This window comes from Schistocerca cancellata, chromosome 8 (assembly GCF_023864275.1).
Source record: "Schistocerca cancellata isolate TAMUIC-IGC-003103 chromosome 8, iqSchCanc2.1, whole genome shotgun sequence".
NCBI classification, from domain to species: Eukaryota; Metazoa; Arthropoda; class Insecta; order Orthoptera; family Acrididae; genus Schistocerca; species Schistocerca cancellata.
Window position 1 is genome coordinate 414,419,156 of NC_064633.1, and position 20,186 is coordinate 414,439,341.

General features: G+C 37.8%; 1 protein-coding gene across 4 annotated transcripts in view; it reads right to left on the reverse strand.

The window, feature by feature from the left end:
- The window catches only part of LOC126095150 (la-related protein 1B), a 143,099-nt gene that overhangs the window by 29,328 nt on the left and 93,585 nt on the right, over positions 1-20,186 (reverse strand). For all 4 annotated transcript variants that reach the window (XM_049909873.1, XM_049909874.1, XM_049909871.1 and 1 more), the window contains 6 exons: positions 9,550-9,736; positions 7,653-8,151; positions 7,117-7,256; positions 6,718-6,884; positions 5,195-5,411; positions 4,745-4,924 (listed from right to left, as the gene is read on the reverse strand). In XM_049909873.1, coding sequence (XP_049765830.1) covers positions 4,745-4,924; positions 5,195-5,411; positions 6,718-6,884; positions 7,117-7,256; positions 7,653-8,151; positions 9,550-9,736 — 1,390 coding nt within the window. The remainder of the gene's footprint in view (positions 1-4,744; positions 4,925-5,194; positions 5,412-6,717; positions 6,885-7,116; positions 7,257-7,652; positions 8,152-9,549; positions 9,737-20,186) is intronic.

Genomic DNA, 20,186 nt, shown 5'->3' on the forward strand with positions numbered 1-20,186 from the left:
ATAATCCTTGGCAAACCAAGACATTTCCAAACCATTTTCTTTGCCTCCCCTAAGTTATCTACCTAACTCTGCAATCATTCCCACTATGAAACCATCCCCATACACTCACCCACTTTCTCCAGTGGTAAACACATCAACGTGAATGCAACATGAGAAATCACTCATGTGGTTTATCAAGTAATACATTCATTACATGGCTTATACAGGAATGATTATCGCAACTCAACTGGCTGAACACAATAATTTGTCTGCTTGGGGACACTAAGTACCCAGTTGCTGAAGGCCCCCCCTCCTTTACCAGAATGACTCAAGGGACCTCAAAAATCTGCTACAACACATAGGATATTTGGAGTTCCTGACCTAGTACTAGTTCACCTGAACCGTGGTGATTCAGTTTCTCCCTAGAGAAAGGTGCGTGTATACACACAGAAAATTTCTGACGCCAATGTTCCCTCCCTTCTGCCTTTTTCCTTCAGTCTAATATATGTCCTTGCATCTTTCATGTCATCCTCATGTTGAATTATTATTATTCTTCCTTATTATGTAGTTCCTTTGATCTTCCCTTCCTCATATCAAAGTATGTGGTTGGCCTTCCTCTGAATAATTACTGTGCTCAGAATAGTTTTCTTCTCTCCTACTCTTCTCAGTACATCATTGTTTGTCACCCAAGCTGCCCACTTTATTCCATTCTTCTCCAGCATCACATTTCAAAACTTTCCAGGTATATTTCTCTATTTTTCTAATAGTCCACGTCTCCACTCCATACAGCGCAATGCTCCAGTTGTAGCACTTCACCAGTTCCTTCCTCAGTTTCAAGCTCAACTTGTTGGTCAGTAGAATTTTCTTGTTGAATGCGGCTTTGGCCATGGTAATTATTGTTTGAATTTCATTTGTGCAGTGGGCATCCCCATCAGCAAGCTTCCCAAGTACATTACCTGCACCAAATTCCCCATTTCTTGCTTGTCAACAGTCATCCTCAAAGGTTTCTCCCCTTCTGATATCAGCATCACTCTTGATTTCTGGGTTTTGATTTCCATCCCATATTTCGTTCCAGTTTCCACAAACTGGTTCATCACATGTTGCAGTCGTCTTTGATTTTTGGCAAGCACTAGCAAGTCATCTGAACAATTGATTGTATTAAACTGTTGTCCTGTTCTGGAGTTCCTGCATCCTTTCAAAATTTCTCACGCCAGCTATTCTCCATACAAGTTGAAGAGACGCGACTTCCTATTTTCACACTCTTTCTCCATAGTTCAGTTGCAGCTTTACTCTTTGCACCAGGTACAAGTTGAGAATTAGTCTATGGCTAAGTTGAGAATTAGTCTGTGGCTTCTCCAGTTGATTCCTCTCTCCTTATGGATGCTCATCAATTTCGTCCAGCTGATTCTGTCGGAGGCCTTCTGCTAACTTCTTCGTTAACAGCCAAAACTCCCTACAACAAAACCCCCACCAAGCCGATGGCATATCTGGTTACTTTTCCTTCCCTAAAACCAAACTGGTCCTCTCCTACTACTAAGTCAATTTTTTGTTCTACCTATCTATTGAGTATTCTTGCAATGGTGTTCACCAAGTATGAGATCAGACTGGTTGTCCTGTAATCCCTACATTTCTTGGCCGATTCTTTATTTTCAAGAGCAACCGTTCTGAAGTCCAGAAAGTCCTTAGGCCAATCTCTAGTTTCATAGATTTTGCTGATGAGTTGCATCAGCGCTTTCAAATCTCTGTTTCCAGTACCTTCCAGCAAATCCAAACGCATTTCATCTTGTGTAGGTTTCTTCCTCTTCAGGTCGTTCATAGCCTTCTCTAATTCCACTCTAAGAATGCTTGGCCCTTTTTCGCCTTCGTGAATCATCTCTTCCAAGTTTATTTCAATGTCTTGCAGACCTTGTTCAGTGACCATTTGTCCTCTAGAGTCTTCTATTCTGAAGGTCCTCACTCCTTTATTTGCAATCCCTCAAAACTCCTTCATTTACTAGTACCTAAGGCTGTACCTTCTTGTTTGGAGTTCCTCTATTTTGTCATACATTTATTCAGTGTACTGTTACACTTCCTCATTTCCTCCATCTTCTCCAGCTTTCATTAAGATTTCCTCACTCTCTTGGCTTCAGTCTCAACTTCACTCTTTAAAGTATTCAACAAAACCAGCTTAACACTTCAAAACTGCACTTGCATTTTCACCTTTCACTTCATTTAATTGCTGCTCCAAGAATTCTCTTACCACTTTATTGTTTCTCTCTGGGTTTCTACAGGTCTCATCTCTACTTTCTTCTCCCATGCTGTCAGATCATCTTCAACCTTCCACACTGCCCACAAACTTCTGTCTGATGAGTATGTAGTCTATCTGGTAACTATTAACATCTCCTGGGCTCTTCCATGTGTACAATTTACTCTCCATTTTCTGAACAAAATGTTCATCATCACCGAATTGTTTCACTGACCGAATTCCAGTAGCAGCCCTTCTCTGTTGTTTCCCTTCCCTAATCCATTTTGTTCCGTGATGTTTGTTTCACTACCTTGTCTGACCACACCCATGATTATGGTGTTAACTGCTGCTCTGCCTTGTCGGCAAGTACATTTTAACTATCAGAATGTCCACTGCTTCTGCAATTATTTTCACAACCACGCAACAATCACTATGACACACTACTTTAGTCAAACTCTGCACTGCTTCATGTCCCATCACTATAGCTATTCTACATTCAAAACTTTTTCATTGGAATAAAACACTGTAATTACCTGACAGTATTTCACCACTACCTGTCTACCTCACTTCACACTTTCCAGTTTTCCCATTCTTGGAAATGTTCTTAGATTCCATCTCCCAATCCTAAAATTAAAATCATCATCATCTCTCTTTCTGACACTACATGATGTACTGTCCACCCACACGAATGGGGACTTTTTTTACTCCAGCATTACTGTCAGTCTTCTGACATTCAGGAATAACAATAATGTAATAATCTTTCCACTTCATTCCTTTATTGCAGTATCACGGCCAAGGAACCAGACTATGATTGGTTTTGCTGTGTAAATCATCATTTACTCTGTGCATCAAGTCGATACTGCTGCCTGATACCAGTCTACCCACTTTGTCAACTGCCTACCCCTACAACATGGACATTGCACAGACTTTCAAATTTCTTCCTTTTTTAATCCATCCTTACTTCTAATTATCCTTTCTATTATTTTAAACTGAAGCTGACAGTTTTTATGTGGTACTATTTTTGACAGCCTACTCCGACATCCTCTCTTCACTCCTGTCTCCCCTTGTCTTCACGACAGATGCGTCCCTCTCAACTGAAGTGTTTATTGAGACCTTTCCAAATTTCCCCAACCTATTTCTTTCTTCTCTCTGAAGAAAGAATGTTGAATTGTGGAAGACAGTAATCCTATTTTCTACTTTTAAGTGTTTCTATTGGCAGTATGAGAATTTTTGTCTTTCAAAGGTAAGTGCTGTCCATCCATTCAGACTCCTCTAATTTTAATGCCTTTCTTAATTTTATTTTGCATTTTATTCAGCAATTTTCACAGAGGATTTGGGGAAACATCCTAATGGCTTGCTGTCATACTAGCTGGCATGATAGAAAAGTTAAATGCCATTAATTTCTTGGCCTTGTGCACATGTCCCAAAGCTTCACCACGTGTCTCTAGGTGGATCTGCTCTAATTCTGAATTTGAAAGCACAGGTCCCGAAACAGTTAACTGTGCACATGAATAGTGTCATAGACAAAAACATGGCTCATTTTTTGTCTATGTAGATAAATACTTTGTGAGGTGCTAAAATTTTCATACACTTTACGATAAGAATTTCATTCTAGCCTTCAACTTAAGGTATAGAGTCGCTGAGGTTCAAATTACTACATAAATGTCAAAATTTTACAGATATTCTGATCTGGTTATAAATGCATATATTGGAATAGGTATTTTATACTTACAGTATCAGTAACCACTCAGAATTCTGGTTAGGAATTAAAACAAAGCAGAACTACTGAGATAAGAGCCTTACTTTCCAATGTACTTTCAGCTTATTACTAAGCACCCATCATTTCACATAAACACTCAGAAATGTTTTACAAATGCAACAAGCATCAACAACCTTAGTAAGTGTATGACCAGTTATCAAGTGCCTCAGTGTTATTTGTAGCACAATTTGCCATTACATATACCTGTGTATCTGATCTCTGTCTAGTGGAAGAAACACAGCTCAAAGGGAATTCAAAATTAATTTTACTCATTCTTAAGTGATTTTCAATGGTCACTTTGTCCACTGGTGATAATTCTTACTAATGCGTTTAATGCCCACTAAAGAATTCTAATCTATTTTCTTACGCAATATTTGGAAGGGGGTCTCAGGTTTCTGTATGCCATTGAGCTGGAATATGCCATTGAGCTGGAATCTGTGCCATTACATTAACCACCCACACCAATTACTTCATTTGACACCACCTTGAAAACTATGCCTATACAAATTCCAGCATGTGTGGAAAACACACTGGCATCAAAAGCAATGGTGGGATGATGCATATGCAAGTTTACATTGTACGTGGAAATGCTACCGAATTCCATGTCTGATTACCACTGAAGAAAACTGGGTGTAACAATGTTTAGAGTGTGTATTTCATTTAAAAAGCCTGCAGTCTGATTTTACTAATTTAATGAAATATTATTCACCATTAGCAATGTAGCAGTACTGGTATACAATTCCACTAGTCAAAGAGTGTATAATAACAAGCCAGCAGCATACCTCTTCTGATGCACGAGGTATTTCCTCTTCTTTTCCAAAATCATGTGATTCTGTTGACAGTGAAGGAGGTGGAGGAGGAGGAACTTCTGGATTCAATTTCTTTGGAAGACGTGGAGCCATTTTCTCAAAATCTTCTCGAGTAATCACATTTACTGTCTTGTAGCTACCTGTCTGCTGCACCTGAAAGTGCAGCCATCCTTTAGTAACTACAAAATTAAAATGCTTTACATTAACACATTTGCAACTGCAATGTGGGAAGAGAGAAAGTATTATCACTTGTCAGATTGTTACAGTATGCTATTAGGAAAGTAGGTATTTGCATGAAAGATACTGATTTAATGAATACTGAAAGTGATTTGGGAACATGATCAGAGAAGAGGCAGTAATTCTTAAGTATTTATGATATTGGAGGAAGACATAACAAAACTACTTTGAAAAGTAGTACCTTACCCACTCATGTTCTCTCCAGAGATCTTCTTCGTAATAATGAAGACCATCATTGATTGCTTGTGCTAGATCCTGAGTTATTTTGACTCTTGTGGTCCAGTCTCCTGTGCGGTCATAACCTTCGTGCTTTGGGTATCTTGATGGTTGTGATGTCTGAGTTACAATTAAGATCTTGTTTATTTCTCGGTCACTTAACTCGTAGTCAGATTCATCTTCAGACCTACATAAATTTTCAAAATTAACAATAGACATCTCTTAGTGCCTCATTATTATTGCTATAGCAGTTAATATAGAAGTTATGTGAACTAGACAAAATAAGATCGGCAGCTCCAAGGCAAGTTTATTAGCCTCTTTACTTCCCATACAATATTTTATTCATGTTGCAACTCTGTACGCAGCTGTCTGCTTCAACAGGATTCACAGATGCAAGACTGACATCAACCTACAGATTGGTTTGTAAACCATACTTCTATACACAGAACACTTATTTGACATGAGATTCATGCTCAAACCTTCCTCTCAGTTGTTAATATACTCAGCCAACCCGTTTCAAGCGGGCATAAAGCTCAATCCTTATATTCCCCTCCAACACATTAATACTTTAAAGTTGGAAATACCACCTAGCATTATACTTAATAAATGGCCCACAAGTAAGCAGTATTAGGCCACAGCAAGTACGGACTTTGAGTGTCAAGTGAATACAAGCAGTTCATGGGACGGTTTTCACTATGACTGTTACCAAATTTCACAGAAGTTAACGAACATTAAATAAATAATATTATGTAGAGACAAGGAAATTGACCACTATCCTTTGATACTGACCAACATTTCTCCTGATTGCGAAGTTAACAAAGCTCTTACAATAAACCAAAGCTTGATCCCTCGTCAAGTGGAAAGAGGAAATTGAAAAGTACCATCTGTTTATCCTCTGCTGCAGTTTGGAAAGTTAATTTAAGAAATTGAAACGGAAAGAAAAATTTTTATTTGTGCAAGTCAGTTAAAATTCACTGGATATAACATGTGAATACAATTGAAGCCACAGTTCCAAACTAAGATTTATTCTTTTTTTGACAAGACTCGTAAGGGAGGAAATGTCATTTCATTCGTTCTCCATTTTGAGTTTGTAAGCAGCACAAACACAAAATTAATGTGCTGTGTGGATTGCACACCCCGCCCTGGAGAAACAATTGTCCATTAGGGACAAACAACTATTTCACAAACTGAACCTTCAGACAGGCAGTCCTGGTATATGATCTTGAAACTTCAAATCTGTTGTAATCCATTAAACATTAATCCTGTTAGAAATTAAAATACAGTATATGAATAGGCACCAAATATTTCTTATTCCCTGCAGGTCACCAGCCTCAAGTAAGTAACATTGAAATTTTACAGCTGGCTGTTACATCTAGTATGTGATTGCCATGTAAAATGTAGGAAAACGGATGTGACGAAATCAGAAAAACCAATAGTGGATATTATTACTTGAAAAGACGTGTTTACAAAGACAGAAAAATGGGAAAGCTTACCAATCAGTGAATGTGTTATGCCTTCCCGATGGAACTGGATTGTCCAGTTCTTCATCAAATTGAAAATTGAGATCTTCACGATCTTTAAACTGATCTTTCTCTCTCTTTTCATCATTTTTTTTCTCCTCAGCTTTGTCTTTTGTGGGTGGTTTCACCTTCCTTTTAACCTGAATGAAATTGAAACATGGTGTTTGAACGTCTGCATGAACCAAACCACTTACTTAAAAAAAATCACCTACTTTTTCCAGACTTTTTTATTCCTGGGGTAGTTAAATTGAAGTAGCCGACCTTAGTATTTTTTCACCACTGACCAGATCCCATCATGCTTAAAATGTTTAGCACAGAAAAACTAATTTCTATTTAAATCACAGTCATAATGATTAAAACCACACTAATTACCTGCCGCCAAATATCATCAGGAGATGCTTCCCCTAGCGATATAGGTGTCTTATTTTTATCCACCTTGGCCTGCTCTGCAGCAAGTGCAACACTTCCTTTCTCCAACATCTGATCTGTAGGAGAACTTGTGCTGGATTTGCCTGGGAAATGACATACACATTTTATACTTGTCCCAACACATTCAACATAATACAGCCTAGCAATATGCAATGAAATCTCAGTTTGTTATCTGTCCACATATGGTTCCTTAAGACTTCAAATGTCTTTACACCATCATTGATTATGTAGGATCTAAATGTTTTTGACTTTTCCCTCAAGCAGACTTGCTGCATATTTTGTAGCCAAAAATTTATTCTGTTTTGCACTGTAAAAACTATATGTAGTACACCAATTGGAATAATTAAATATAAATCTTTTTAATTTTTATGAGTGTTACTGATTAGGTTGGTATAAAAAATGAATTTGCACAAACTTTTCCGAATTCTCTAAATCAAGTTTTCTGAACATAACAAATCATTGTCTGACAATTTACTTACCTTCTGCACACATTCGTTCACTGGGAATGTCTTCAGGCTGTTTGTTAGAGCTACTATTGTCACTTTCTGATTTTACTGCTACTTCTGTGTCAGATTTTTCTCCTTCCAGGTCTGAATCTGCTTCTTGGCCATCAGCTTGCCCCCTACTTTCTACCTGAAGCCGTACATTCTCTGGAACAAACTCTGGAACATCTGGATTCAAGGTATCCACTAAATGGGCAGGATTTTGGACAGGTGGTGTAGCTGTCATATTCACTCCCGGTGAAGTTATTACTGTTCCTGCATTAGCAACCCTGCTAGCAGCATAGCTCTTATAACCACGCATAGCAACTGCTGGAGGCATGCAAGGTACTGAGAAACTTGCTGGTGGGAAGTGGTGAATGCTACTCGGTAACTGATGTGGCATCATCATTGTACCATTCATACTAGCAATTGCCATTGCTTGTCTACCTGTAGGATCTTGAATAGGCCACTTAGTTGGATTCTCTTTTGTCCGTACCTGTGCAAGAAGGCAGAACACCATGAATCATTATTCTCAATCAAACTTCTGTAAGTATATTATTAACATAAAAAGAATGACAGTTTACCATTAACACTTCTACTGTTGGGGTATCTTATTCTGGAGTATTACATTGAGGAGGGGGTGGTGGCGAAGGATACCGTCACATGGAAGTGCAAGACTTTAGTGGTCCCTTTGTGAAAAAGTGATGTATTTGTTTTTGTACGAAGTGATGGATTACAACAGTACTGAGGAGAATAGGAGAAAAGACATCAAAACAATATCCACAGATCTAATTCTGAGCAAAAAGTATCATTACTGAAGTAAAAGGTAACATAGATATGATGAGGTAAAGTAAATTCACTTGCCATTACAAATATTTACCCTTACATAATGACAAAAACAATTTCTTAGTAAGTGGTATGTGATAGGAACAAAAGTTGTTACAAATAATGTTTCAGAGAAACATTTAAGAGTTAAATTTTATTTTTGAAACAGTCCACAGAGATATAGGGTGATTCAAGTATAAATTCCATGTTGGTTGCTATTAGTCTCTGCTTGTCCCTTCTTCCTGATATAAGCATACTTGCTTAAGCTCTCAATAGATGATCAGCATGTGCTACGTAGTCATTTTTGTGAACGCACTCATGGTTGCCTTTTGGACATCAGTCAACTGTCAAGGCACATTTATTTTGCAAAATTAATGAATAACCATACTAGTGCTTCCACTATTGTCACATTGAAAACAAAATAAACAACATGCAGTTACATTCTCATTGCATCTATAAATCTAGGTTTATCAGATTGAGATATGGACTTTGACTTGGTAAAAGTAATTTGGTAACATTAAGAAAGTGTTGAGTATATAATAAATAAAAAACAGAGTGCTTTGTCAAATCATTAACACAATGCCTGGCAACAAAAAAATCTGTCTTATGCACACACTGTTACCATTTAAAATATTTTGTATCAAAATCCAAGAACATTTAATGTAATCTACATACTTCCCTAAAAATTTATTGCATTTGGTGTTTTCCAAAGAATTAACAGCATGTAGCCTAAGAGGTAAACACACTATTATTTCACTTCTTAGATATGTTGGTTCAACTGGTGTTGGCAACACTGGAACTTACATTTCATCAGTCAGGCTAATGTCTCAACATCTTGTATTAATCTAGTTCCAATTAGTGTCAACATCTGAGTTTATTCTGCTGACATCTGAGTTTATTTTGCGTTACAAATTACACATTTGGGTTTACTCTGCTGACATTTGCAGTTATTTTGAATTGTAAATTAAATTAATTTGGTCAAGACTTAACAATACACAAGCGTACTTAATAATAACTGTAAACTTTCTATCATGCAAAATTTAATAATCAAAACAAAACAAAAACTAACCTTAAAATCAGTTATCTCCAAAACTTCTGAATCCCTTATTGCATCCATGACAACTTTCAAATCCGTACTCAATGCCTGAACACGATGGAATGAAGCAATTAAGTTTATTGGAAGATAACCATCTGAATCCATCTTCCGCCGAAGAAAAAAATCTCTTAACAGATTTTCCTCACTGAAGTAGTATTCACTGCAAATGCAAGGAAATTTCAGATTCAATTACTTTTGTTTACTGCAAGTAGAGGTGAATTTTGCACTCCACTACCTCCTACTAAAACAAGTTTAATGTATTTCCCGAAGAGATGGTAATACCTTTAAGTAGAGGATGTTTCACATACAACATGAGCACAATGTGCATTGTTGTTCACGAACCGATATACCGGGAATGTCAGCACGGGTCACCCGTTGACACTCTGCCCCCTTTACTCAAGACTCTAACTGAACGAGTTAGGATCAGTTGCGGAACGACATCTGAGAAAATTGTTTCTCCATTTAGCACTTCAAACTGTGCACACCTCTGTAAGCAGATTCCACTGATGTTGTTGTTGTGGTCTTCAGTCCTGAGACTGGTTTGATGCAGCTCTCCATGCTATTCTATCCTGTGCAAGCTTCTTCATCTCCCAGTACATACTGCAACCTACATCCTTCTGAATCTGGTTAGTGTATTCATCTCTTGGTCTCCCTCTAGAATTTTTACCCTCCACACTGCCCTCCAATACTAAATTTGTGATCCCTTGATGCACCAGAACATGTCCTACAAACAGATCCCTTCTTCTAGCCAAGGTGTGCCACAAAATTTCTCTTCTCCCTAATTCTATTCAGTACCTCCTCATTAGTTATGTCATCTACTCATCTAATCTTCAGCATTATTCTGTAGCACCACATTTCGAAAGCTTCTATTCTCTTCATTAGTTATGTCATCTGCTCATCTAATCTTCAGCATTATTCTGTAGCACCACATTTCGAAAGCTTCTATTCTCTTCTTGTCCAATCTATTTATCGTCCACGTTTCACTTTCATACATGACCACACTCCATACAAATACTTTCAGAAACGACTTCCTGACACTTAAATCTATACTTGATGTTAACAAATTTCTGTTCTTCAGAAACTCTTTCCTTGCCATTGCCAGTCTACATTTTATATCCTCTCTACTAGAACCATCATCAGTTATTTTGTTCCCCAAATAGCAAAACTCATTTATTACTTTAACAGTCTCATTTCCTAATCTAATACCCTCAGCATAACCCGATTTAATTCGACTACATTCCATTATCCTAGTTTTGCTTTTGTAGATGGTCATCTTACATCCTCCTTTCAAGACACTGTCCATTCCGTTCAGCTGCTCTTCCACGTCCTCTGCTGTCTCTGACAGAATTACAATGTCATCGGCGAACCTCAAAAAGTTTTTATTTCTTCTCCATAGATTTTAATTCCTACTCCGAATTTTTCTTTTGTTTCCTTTAATGCTTGCTCAATATACAGATTGAATAACATTGGGGAGAGGCTACAACCCTGTCTCACTCCCTTCCCGACCACTGCTTCCCTTTCATGCCCCTCGACTCTTGTAACTGCCATTTGCTTTCTGTACAAAGTGTAAATAGGCTTTCACTCCCTGTATTTTACCCCTGCCACCTTCAGAATTTGAAAGAGAGTATTCCAGTCAACATTGTCAAAAGCTTTCTGTAAGTCTACAAATGCTAGAAACGTAGGTTTGCCTTTCCTTAATCTCTCTAAGATAAGTCGTACAGTCAGTACTGCTTCACGTGTTCCAACATTCCTACGGAATCCAAACTGATCTTCCCCGAGGTCGGCTTCTACCAATTTTTCCATTCATCTGTAAAGAATTCGCATTAGTATTTTGCAGCTGTGACTTATTAAACTGATAGTTCGGAAATTTTCACATCTGTCAACAACTGCTTTCTTTGGGATTGGAATTATTATATTCTTCTTGAAGTCTGAGGGAATTTCACCTGTCTCATACATCTTGCTCACCAGATGGTAGAGTTTTGTCAGGACTGACTCTCCCAAGGCTGTCAGTAGTTCTAATGGAATGTTGTTTAGACCCTCTATATACTCCTTCCACCTTTCTGCTTTCCCTCCTTTGCTTAGAACCGGGTTTCCATCTGAGCTCTTGATATTCATGCAAGTTGTTCTCTTTTCTCCAAAGGTCTCTTTAATTTTCCTGTAGGCAGTATCTATCTTATCTCTCATGAGATAAGCCTCTACATCCTTACATTTGTCCTCTAGCCATCCCTACTTAGCCATTTTGCACTTCCTGTCGATCTCATTTTTGAGACGTTTGTATTCCTTTTTGCCTGCTTCATTTACTGAATTTTTATATTTTCTCCTTTCATCAATTAAATTCAATATATATTCTGCTACCCAAGGATTTCTACTACCCCTCATCTTTTTACGTACTTGGTCCTCTGCTGCCTTCACTATTTCATCTCTCAAAGCTACCCATTCTTCTTCTATTGTATTCCTCTCCTCTATACTTGTCAATTGATACCTAGTATCCAAACTAAAATTGAAAACTCACAAAGTAACCGAGCCAAATACTGTTGCTCAACATCAGTGAGGGGACAGCTTATTGCAGTATGCACACAATATAGGGGTTGATCCTGAAATGTTATTGTTCTAACGAAGAATTTATCAAGATACATACAATTGTACGCCAACTCACATCAATTATGTAATGAATCTACAGTAAATGAAAACTGTGAATGTGGTGTGCTGTTAGTGCAATATAAGATTATGTGATCTACCTCTTCTCATTAATCCAGAACAGCTGACAGGAAAGGAAACAATGTACTGTGTTACTTTTTCAGGGCATTAACAATGAACAAAAATACCAGTTATTTCACACAGAACAATGCAAGAGCACAATCTGCAAATGTTTCTATGACATTATTGTGATATGTTTTTGACTACAGGAGCTAAACTTTTAACAATGTCATGGATGGATTGGTTGTGTGTGTGTACTCTTGCAATGTCCTGTATGAAACAACTGAGAATAGGTTGCATATATTGTTTTTATATCTGTAAGAAGGTACAGTTTTCTGGAAAGGGGTTGTTCGATAATATGTTGGATTAAATGTACACCAAACTAACATTTTCATTTTCACATCGTAGATTTGGCCCTGATGTAACTAAAAAGGGCTTTCAAAACTCAAACACCAATTATTCTGTGATTTCATGTACTTTGATAAATGCAGCCATTCTTCATCAGAAAAGAACAGCATCTCGGTATCAACTTTTTAATGTAATGACTGCAATAACCAGCTTAAGTACTAATCTTAAGCAACAGAAGCTGATTGGTCAGTGGATGCATTATTGTTACTTTGTTATGTTTCAGTTTGAATCTGTGCACAGCTACTGACAGGCCAGTTTGAAGTGCTGAGTAGCACAAGAATTTTGTCGGACTTACGTCTGAAGCTACTCATAACTCATTTAGGCTGAAACTGATTTATCATCTACCAGTGGCCGAGGAATGACCAAGAGCATTACCAATGATTGGAGCACTGCTCCCCAAACAAAGCCGACACAGTGCTTGATTCATACTTGAAACATCCTGTGTTACTACCCAAATAGTAGTGATAATTATAATAATGACAACTACTTAGGTATTAGAGGAGGGCATTTATTACCACACCAAAACACTGAATAATTTAAAAATAAAGATGACAGATATGAGTATATACACAGATGTTGCAGAGCAAAATTTCATTCAAACCATGAACCACACAAAAAGTAAAGGAGACAATATGAACTGACGAAAGATTGGCCAGTACGTATGTTTACAGGACCCAAGATTCATTACTACCGACCAAGACAAACAAAAGGCAACACCAGCTCTAACTTTCAGAACAATAAGTATCTTTAGAAGAAAACAAGAATTGGTAATGAGAGGTTGTGCAGGTGAGGGGACATACCACACATTTGTTTAGGAGGAGGAAGAGAGTTAAAGGTGAACGAAAAGCACCAGAAAGAGATACTAAAAGACAGTGGATTAAAAACCACTGTACCAACCACTTCAAAAATAATTGGATGGACAAAGCAAGAATCTTAAGATTCTTCAAACAAAACCCCGTGCCCAGTAGTTTGAAGAAAGCACTACTCACACCAGTTTACAAGATGAGTAGCAGAAGTGATCTAGAAAATTGCTGCCCAAAAACTTTACTCCTGTTTACTGTAGAATCTTAGAACATATTCTGAGCACAAGCATATTAAGATGTCTTGAACAGAATGATACTTCCATGCCAACCAGCAAGGATTTTAAAAACATCGATCATGCAAAGCCCAACTCTCAATTTTCTCTTATGACATAATGAATGCTTTGAATCAAGGTGGTCAGGTAGATGATGTATTTATTGCTTTCCAAAAAGCATTTGACTCAGTGCCACATCTACATTTATTGTCAAAAATATTATAAATATAGTGTATCAAGTGAGCTCTGTGGCTGTGTAGAGGATTTTTTGGTGGGGAAGGCACAGCATCCTGTCTTGGATGGAGAGTCATTGTCAGATGCAGAAGTAACTTTGCATATGCTCCTGGTAAGTGTGTTGTGACCCTTGCTGTTTGTGTTGTATATTAATAACCAAGCAGACAATATTAGTAGTACCCTCAGATTTTGTTATGTGCAACAAAATACTGCCTGAAAGAAGCTGCACAAATAATAAGTCAGATTATGATAAGATTTCAAAGTGGAGTAAAGATTGGTAAGTTGCTTTAAATATTCAGAATTGTAAAATCGTGTGCTTCACAAAACAGAAAGAACACTATGTCCTTTGAGTGTAATATCAATGAGTCACACAGCTGAGATCATCAAAGTCATACAAATAACTGGGTGTAACACTTTGTACGGATATGAATTGGAATGTTCACATAGGCTTAGTCCTGGGTAAGCAGATGGCAGACTTTGGTTTATTGGTATAATACTGGTGAAATGTAATCTGTCTACAACAGATTACTTACAAACAACTCTTGAGACCCATCCTAGAATACTGCTATGTGTGGGACCTGTATTATATAGGACTTATGGGGGATATTGAATGTATACAGAGAAGGGCAACCTAAATGGTTTCAAGTGTGCTTCACCAGTGGAAGAGTGTCAAAGAGATGCTAAAGAAACTAAACTGGCAGACTCTCGAAGACAGATGTAAACTATCCCCAGAAAGCCTACTTATGAAGATTCAAGAAACAGCTTTCAATGATAACTCTAGGAATACAATGAATCTACTATGTGTCACTCACATACGGATTGTGAAGATTAAATTAATTACAACCAGCACAGAGGCATTTACACAATCATTCTTCCTGTGCTCCATATGCGAATAGAATGGGAAGAAACCCTAATAACTGGTACAATGGTACGTACCCTGTCCCATGCATTTCACACTAGTTTGCCAAGTATAGACTTACAAGCAAAGCTGTATTAGAATGAGCAGGAACATTTGGAAAAATATTACGATTAAAGAAGGTTAAATAAAATGCAATCATGGAAATTTCGAAGTTATCAGGAATGAAAAATGGAAAACAAATGTTATCTTTAACTTGTACAGAAAACAGACTGCAGTTATAAGAGCCTACGGAATGAAAGGAAAGGAAAGCAGTACACGAGAAGGGTTTGAGACACAGATGTAGTGTTTCTCTGGTGATATTCAATCCGTATATTCGGAAGCAGTAAAGGAAAAAAAAACATAGAAAAATCTGGAAATGGGATTACAGCTACAAGAGAAAAATGAAAATGTTAGGAATTGCCAATGACATTTAAATTCTGTCAGAGATGGCAAAAGACCGACAAGTTTAGTCAAATGGAATGGATAATGCCTTGAAAACAAGTTACAATACGATAAACTACAAAAACAAAACAAGGGTGATGAAAGAATTAAATTATAAAATACACTATAAGTAGTATAAATGATTATCTATTTTGGTAGCGATACAGCTGACAACAGTGGGTCATAAACTGCAGACTGACAAAAATCTCAAAAAGCAATCAATATTAACATTAAATATCAATTTAAGTGGTACAAAATAATTATATGGAACCTTATGTGGAACTGAAATCTTACTTCACTTATTAATGGAGGGAAGTGTGGGGCAGTGAAAATTGTAGACAGTGACCATGGCTTGACTACAGTAATCAGGCTCAAGTTTATGTAGTTTGCAATAGTTATGCAAATGATTAACAGACTTGCACAGAAGAGACCAGAAGTGGAACTCTGCAAAAATCAAGTTTGGCACGCCATTGGTCTTGACCTAGTAAGACCTAAGATTTTTTTAATTTGGCTCCTGGACAAGTTTTTATGCAGGAGATACAAACAACACAAACAATCGGAAAATAATGCTCTCCATGCTTACTATGAAATTTCCCTCCAAATTTTATAGAATAGGTAGCAAGTATAAGGTAATGTGAAAATGAACATTTGTCAGTGTACTGTTTGTCTCCTTGCCTGAAAATTAGCTACAAATTTTGCCTACTGTTGGCACCACCTATCATAAAACACCACTGACTTCTGGGCTCGAAATTCATCTAAATGGCTCATCATCAAAGAGTTGATTTTTAAATGAGAGTCAAACGCTCTGTGATTTAAGAAATTCATCGTACATTATCACACATAGCTCCGTTGTAACTGCCAGGATGGTACTTTGATAGTAACGCTTTTCAAACCACGATTTGGAATATTTTCCCGTGACCTGTTAGGCGTCACCGCGCTTGCGGGGGAGTACCAGTACTGTATTATCTCATATTTGGTTCTTTATTACAGCATAATGCCATACCTGCTAGAAGTTGAAAAGGTGCACTTGAAATGCAGTGAACGGTGTGTGGAATTGAACACTTCGTTTCAAATATAATCTGCCTCAGCGGAAAAGATTAATAAAAGAAAATTTCTTTAGCAAATTGACAAAAATAACTTCATTGTTTTGCAAGGCAATTAATGCTTGACTGTCAGAAAGATGGAAATAAAATAAAATCTGCAACTAATAACACATTTTAGCCTGCTGTAATTATGTGAATATATTTTAATTCACTTGATAGCTCCTGGCCACGGAAATCTGTTTTGTTTTCATTTGACGTGAGAGTAGTAAAGGAAGAGGAGGAGGAGGAAATTAGTGTTTAACGTCCCGTCGCCAACGAGGTCATTAGAGACGGAGCGCAAGATCGGGTGAGGGAAGGATGGGGAAGGAAATCGGCCGTGCCCTTTCAAGGGAACCATCCCGGCATTTGCCTGAAGCGATTTAGGGAAATCACGGAAAACCTAAATCAGGATGGCCGGAGACAGGATTGAACCGTCGTCCTCCCGAATGCGAGTCCAGTGTGCTAACCACTGCGCCACCTCGCTCGGTAGTAAAGGAAGAGGAAACAGCAAAATCACTATATGTAAATACGGGTCACGTGGAGACTAATCTACTTCCCCACTCTAACTCAGACTGCTCTGCGCATCAGCCCCCGATCTACGATATTTCCGAACCGGGGCAATACCCCGCCACTCCCTCAAGCGTTTGAGATAGGAAGTCACAAATTTAAAAAAATCGAATTTTCAAAAATGTTCATTTTGTAGCATACATCTTTCTGAAGAGCCTGATGCATAAAACGTGTGTTCGAGGAAATGTAAGACATGTTACTTGGTCTTAAGTGTGCCAAAGGACAGTGCCTCGCCTCCTCACGCAGCATTCTTCTATCGCACGTCACTGTACTTCGCCCTGTGGAATTGAAACGTGTATATTTTATAATGAATGCCATCATACCATATTCAGGACAGTGGAAATTAAAATGTCCTGTGGTGCCTCTCCTACTTACAATCGGCCGGTATGACATCCTGCTCCCCCCCCCACCTTTTTTTTCAAAAAAAAAAAAAAAAAAAAAAAACACTCCTCAGAAAATTTGCACTCTTTATTCCATATCAGCTAACAACTTGCTGCTTTGTGTGACATAAAATTAAATACAGGATATATAAACCCAGTAAAGACATGAGACAAGCAAGACAATACACATTTCTTCAATCCTTAGCTCCTAGAATTTTTTCCCCTCTAATCTTGCTACAGCTTTACATGGCGTGCTTTACTTTCTGCGAAAGAATCTATTACCTCATCAAAGTTCGTCAAACGTTTTGCTACATGAAAAGTCGAAATGTCATTGACTAATACTGAAAAAGCTGTTAATGCAAATAGGACCCAAGACTGGTGTGGTTTCCCGATCTGATTACGTCTATTTTGTCACTGTCTGTTAGATAAAACAAAATAGGCTTTTCTAATACTTCAACAATTGTAATACACACCAAATAAATGAGACTGTTTTAGCACAAACGGTCTTTTTTGTAACGAGAGAATATAATTCACAAAGTACCAATATCAAATGCCTATTAGGCCTACTACAAGCAAAAAGCTTTACGATAGGAAATAGTTTCACACTTCATTCATACACTCCAGTTTCTCAAGTATGAGATCGAAAAGTAGTAGTGCGAAATTTTTATACAAACTTGGAATTGTCATATTGTTCCATAACTTGTGTGATGTCCCCGTTTCTTCTCCTTCCTCGTTATAACAAAGTCTTGATATCACTATTTCTGTAACTATTCCTGCCAATGTCAAAGCTTATTCGCAGATTAACACCATTAACTCTGCAAGAATCACCAGTTTAGTTATCCCGCAATTATTCTCCAGTCAGGGGTTGCTACACGTTCGTACAACACGTTTTCCGTGCTTCTTCCAGAATAGAACTTAAAGCGGCTGCTAGCCAGGGACAGTGCAACTGACCTTTACTAGTACAGCAATCTGGCCAAAAATTTTCTGTCAAAATTTCACTTTCTTGGATACACCGAGAAGATAATATGTAATCTTTCTTACCTGTTATTCGTTTGTTTCCACTCTGGTTGCCTGAATTTATGGATTTAGCTAGTAATATCAATGCTCATCATTTGCAAATGCAATCAACCACGCAATCAGACAGTGGTTGGCATTCATCTGGCCAGCCTTACTCCGCTCAGCTCGTATAGCCCCTTTTGTCTGTATGAAAGTTTGTTTCTACATGTGACAAGGGTTCCCCTGACAGAGACATCTTGTACACTATGCACGCATTTACAAATCAACTTATGATTCATTCAGAAATCAACTTGGAAAGTGTTAAAAAACTGACAGAGATGCGTTTCAAAGTCATATGAATAATTGATAGACTAATGTGGGCCAGATGCTAGTCGCTTCGCGAAACAAGGTTTTCCCCCTCAAGAGTATGAATTTGCCCCCCACCCCCTTCCTAGATCTGGGCCTGCTGCACATGCAAGAATGTGGCAGCTTGGGCGCTCCAGTAAAATTTTTCCCGGTAGCATCTAGCTGCTTGCTGCGACAGCTTACACAGCCAACAGCCACATTTCTGTAGCCAGAAGCGGGAGAAGGTACTACTCAACTGCGCATGCACATGATCCTGCTCGTATCTGCTAAAACGAATCTAATGTAAACAGTTGCAACGTCACGCTCATCAGAGGCAATTTATTGTTACAGAACATTGCATAGCTTTCCTAACGCCTTTGACACATTCTGCTGTTGGCAAACGCTTGTATGAGCAATGTGTTTTGTTGCTGTATATGGCACATTTCCTTTGAAATTTAAGTTTTATTTTCATTTTTTCTCTCGTTTGTGTTTTATTGCTGCAGTAGCGGGATACAGTAATATCCTTTGTTAGAGTATCGGTTCTTACCAGTCAAAATTACAAAAATTTAACTTAAAACAAAAAAAATGAAAAATTCCCGAAATTCTAAAAAATTCCCTGGTTTTTCCCGGTTTTCTCCTGGATGAAAAAATTCCTGGGTTTTTCCTGAATCTCCCGGTTGTCCCGGGTTGTATACACCCTGTATTAAGAAAACAGCAATAACTGGTGCATTTGATCCTTGTGAACTGGAGCAATCTAGTGCAAGCAAAAAATGTTTTAACTGTCTGGATTACAACCAGCTGATCAAAGAGATGAAGGGAATGTTGAATACATTCAAGTGTCAAGAAAAATACTTCTTACTTTCACAGATCTGGTATTTTAAAAAGATGTAGAGAGAACTTTATGTTTCAGAAAGAATGGCATAAGCAGTCAAGAAGCTAAAGCTGGAAAAAGGGATACTTGCACATCCCAGAGAGCAAGTGGAGAAAGCAGCTTATACAAAGTTAGGTGAAAGATTATACATTTATTTTTATTTACAACGGACAATGTACGTCGACCCAGCCTTTTTAACCTTTCCTAGTCTATCCCCATCTCCTCCCTGATGAAGGAACTATAAATCACTAGAACTAGTATTGCAAATTTACTTTCATACATATGTACATAACAATGAAAAGTCCAGGGTAGAATAACAACAGTATGGCAAGGAAAGACTGCAACTCACCACACAGAGGTGTTAACTGAGTTGCAGACAGGTACAACAAAAAGAATAATAAACATATTTGAGCATGTGTCATTTGGAAGGCAACAATAAAACATATGAAAGCATAGAATGAAAAGGACAAACACTAAGTAATGTAATTTCTCCTGAAGGGTAGTATTGATCAGTAATTCTGTACTTGCCCCTGAGCAATTGGAAAGTAATGTTTGATGCTTATCAAAAAAGAAATGGACCTGATTATGTAAGTCACAAGATCCAAATTGATGTGCG